The 2,266-nt window shown below is 45.9% G+C and overlaps 1 protein-coding gene across 1 annotated transcript; it reads right to left on the reverse strand.

Moving 5' to 3' along the window:
- Positions 1 to 618: 618 nt before the first annotated feature.
- Positions 619 to 1,898, reverse strand: LOC121794036 (zinc finger protein WIP6-like). The gene is made up of 2 exons (XM_042192045.1): positions 1,256 to 1,898; positions 619 to 1,189 (listed from the first exon to the last, which is right to left on the reverse strand). Exons 1-2 carry the CDS (start codon positions 1,622 to 1,624, stop codon positions 752 to 754), a joined length of 807 nt encoding a protein of 268 aa, XP_042047979.1. The 5' UTR covers positions 1,625 to 1,898; the 3' UTR covers positions 619 to 751.
- Between the last annotated feature and the right edge of the window lie 368 nt (positions 1,899 to 2,266).

Consider the following 2,266-nt stretch of genomic DNA (forward strand, 5'->3'; position numbering starts at 1 on the left):
TAGGCAATTTACAAAGAGACACGAGCAAGAAAAAAATGATGACAAAAAAGCAAGCCAAAAAGAGGGGCTTGATAGGATGTTGACACTGTAGAATGTGTAAGCCATGCACAATATGTATGTATAATGTTATTGTTGTTATTAAGGTTAAAGATGGTAAGAACAGTGTTTCTGCAACATGTTATGTAGTATCTGTTTGTTGTTGGTCTGAAAAGGTAAAAGGTAATCCTTTGGGTGAAACCCCAAAAACAGAAACTTCCAGTGGTCCATTGTTACCCACTGACATTTAGCCCCATCAAAGTGTTAGTAGTTTCTCTCCTCTCTCTCTCCCTCCCTGTCTTCTAGTGTGTGTTTTCCAGTGAGAAATGCGTGAAAGAAATCTATGGAGCATGTGTTTCAAGGTGATCAACAGTAGATCCTCAGACCTGTACTCATTTCTTATATTTCTTTGAACACAATATAATTATGTATTTAATCAGATATTCAATTTCATGTAACTGCCACTACCAACATTAATAAGTGTCGAAGCATGGCTTTCACTCTACTATTTGTCTCTCTCTCTCTCTCCATTCTTTCACACTAAATGCCAAAGAGTCACTAATCAATAATCTGACCAGGATGAATAGGAAAAGAAAAAGAAGAAATTGGCACTGGCAGCAGCAAAGATTCACATGTTCGATCGAGTACAATTCACATACTACTATCTAATTAAAAATCCCCAACCTAAAAAAATTTCAACTAAACCCTAGCTTAATCAATTAACGTCGTCCTCGTCCTCATCCTCGTCGTCATCCGGCTGTTCGAAGGCGTAGAGGCTCTCGTTGTGTGGGGCGTGGCCGTGGCCGAAGGCACGGACGTGGTCCTTGAGGGAGCGCTTGTGCTTGAAGTCGGAGCCGCAGATGCAGAACCAGAGCTTCCCGCAGTTCTTCTCGTGCGTACGCCAGTCTCCGCGGACGGCGAAGGGCTTCCCGCACTTGCGGCAGCCGAAGGGCTTGCTGCCGTGCTTCCGCTTGTAGTGCGTCTGCAGCGTGCGGAAGTCCTTGAGAGGCTTCGACCGCGGGTGCGATATGTTGTTCTTGCACCCCTCCGCACAGCAGTAGCACGGCACGCGCAGGATCGATGACGCCGCCTTCGTCCCCCGCAGCGACTCCGGCCCCTTCCGGTACTCCGATCCGTGCCCCCACATATGCATCTGCCACAATTGAGGAATTGAAGATGATTTGCTACGGAATTGAAGAGGATATATAGAAATTGGTACCTGCATGTTGTTGTATCTGTTAAAGGTTTTGCTGCAGATGGAGCAGGAGAATTGGGTGGGGCCGACGAGGATTTGGGCCGGTGTGGGGATCCAGTACTGCCCTTCCGCAGCTGCCATGTCGCTAGGGTTTACGGATGAGGAAGGAATTGGGGGTGGGCCGATGTGGAGGGCCACGGTGACGCCGCCGTTCTCTGCAGGATTACTAGGGATTTGGTGCTGCTTGTACGCTGCGAAGCTGGGGTGGTACTTTTGGAGGTTCGGCTGGCCGGGCGGGCCGAGGGAGAGGAGGGTGGAGCAGTCGTCGTCTTCGTCATCGCCGTCCAAATTGTTGTACAAGCAAGACATGTGTGGGAAGAAATGTGTTTGCATGGTTTGTATGTGGAGTTTTGGTTTTGGGGATGGGAGAAAAGGTTAGGGTTTTGAAGGAGACAGGGGTACAAACATATGTTCTATGGATTGGTGTATATATATTGGGATAGAGAGGGGTTAGAGACAGTGTGTGTGGTGTGTGTTTTGGACTGATTTGAAGAGGGGGAGACAAGGGATAGGCAAAGGGGAGAAAAATGCATAGAATGGTGCACCAAACACTAATACTAGATGGCTTGCCTCATAAATCACAATGCTCATTTTCCCAAACTTAGCTTTTCACAGCCCTTGTCATTTCAAATTCTGATCTCTCTCTCTCTGTCTCCCTTCCTCTCCAACCCCATTTATACGCTATACATATTACACACACATACTCTCTCTCTCTCTCTCTCTCTCTAGATAAGAAGAAAAAGGTGGATTGGATGAGAAATGTGAACACTGTAGAAGAGAATGCCTTAAAATCTCCAATTTTCCACTTTTGTTCATGAAAAAGGGGTCGTGATGGTGATAGCCTGAGGTTATTATTGCAAACCATGAAGTCATCTCCATCACATGAAAGTTGAAACCCGCTCATTATCTTTTTAATTAGAGCTGCACTATTACCACTAATGTACATTTTTCATGTCACATTTTACACTATATATG

This window comes from Salvia splendens, chromosome 3 (genome assembly GCF_004379255.2).
Source record: "Salvia splendens isolate huo1 chromosome 3, SspV2, whole genome shotgun sequence".
Taxonomy (NCBI): domain Eukaryota; kingdom Viridiplantae; phylum Streptophyta; class Magnoliopsida; order Lamiales; family Lamiaceae; genus Salvia; species Salvia splendens.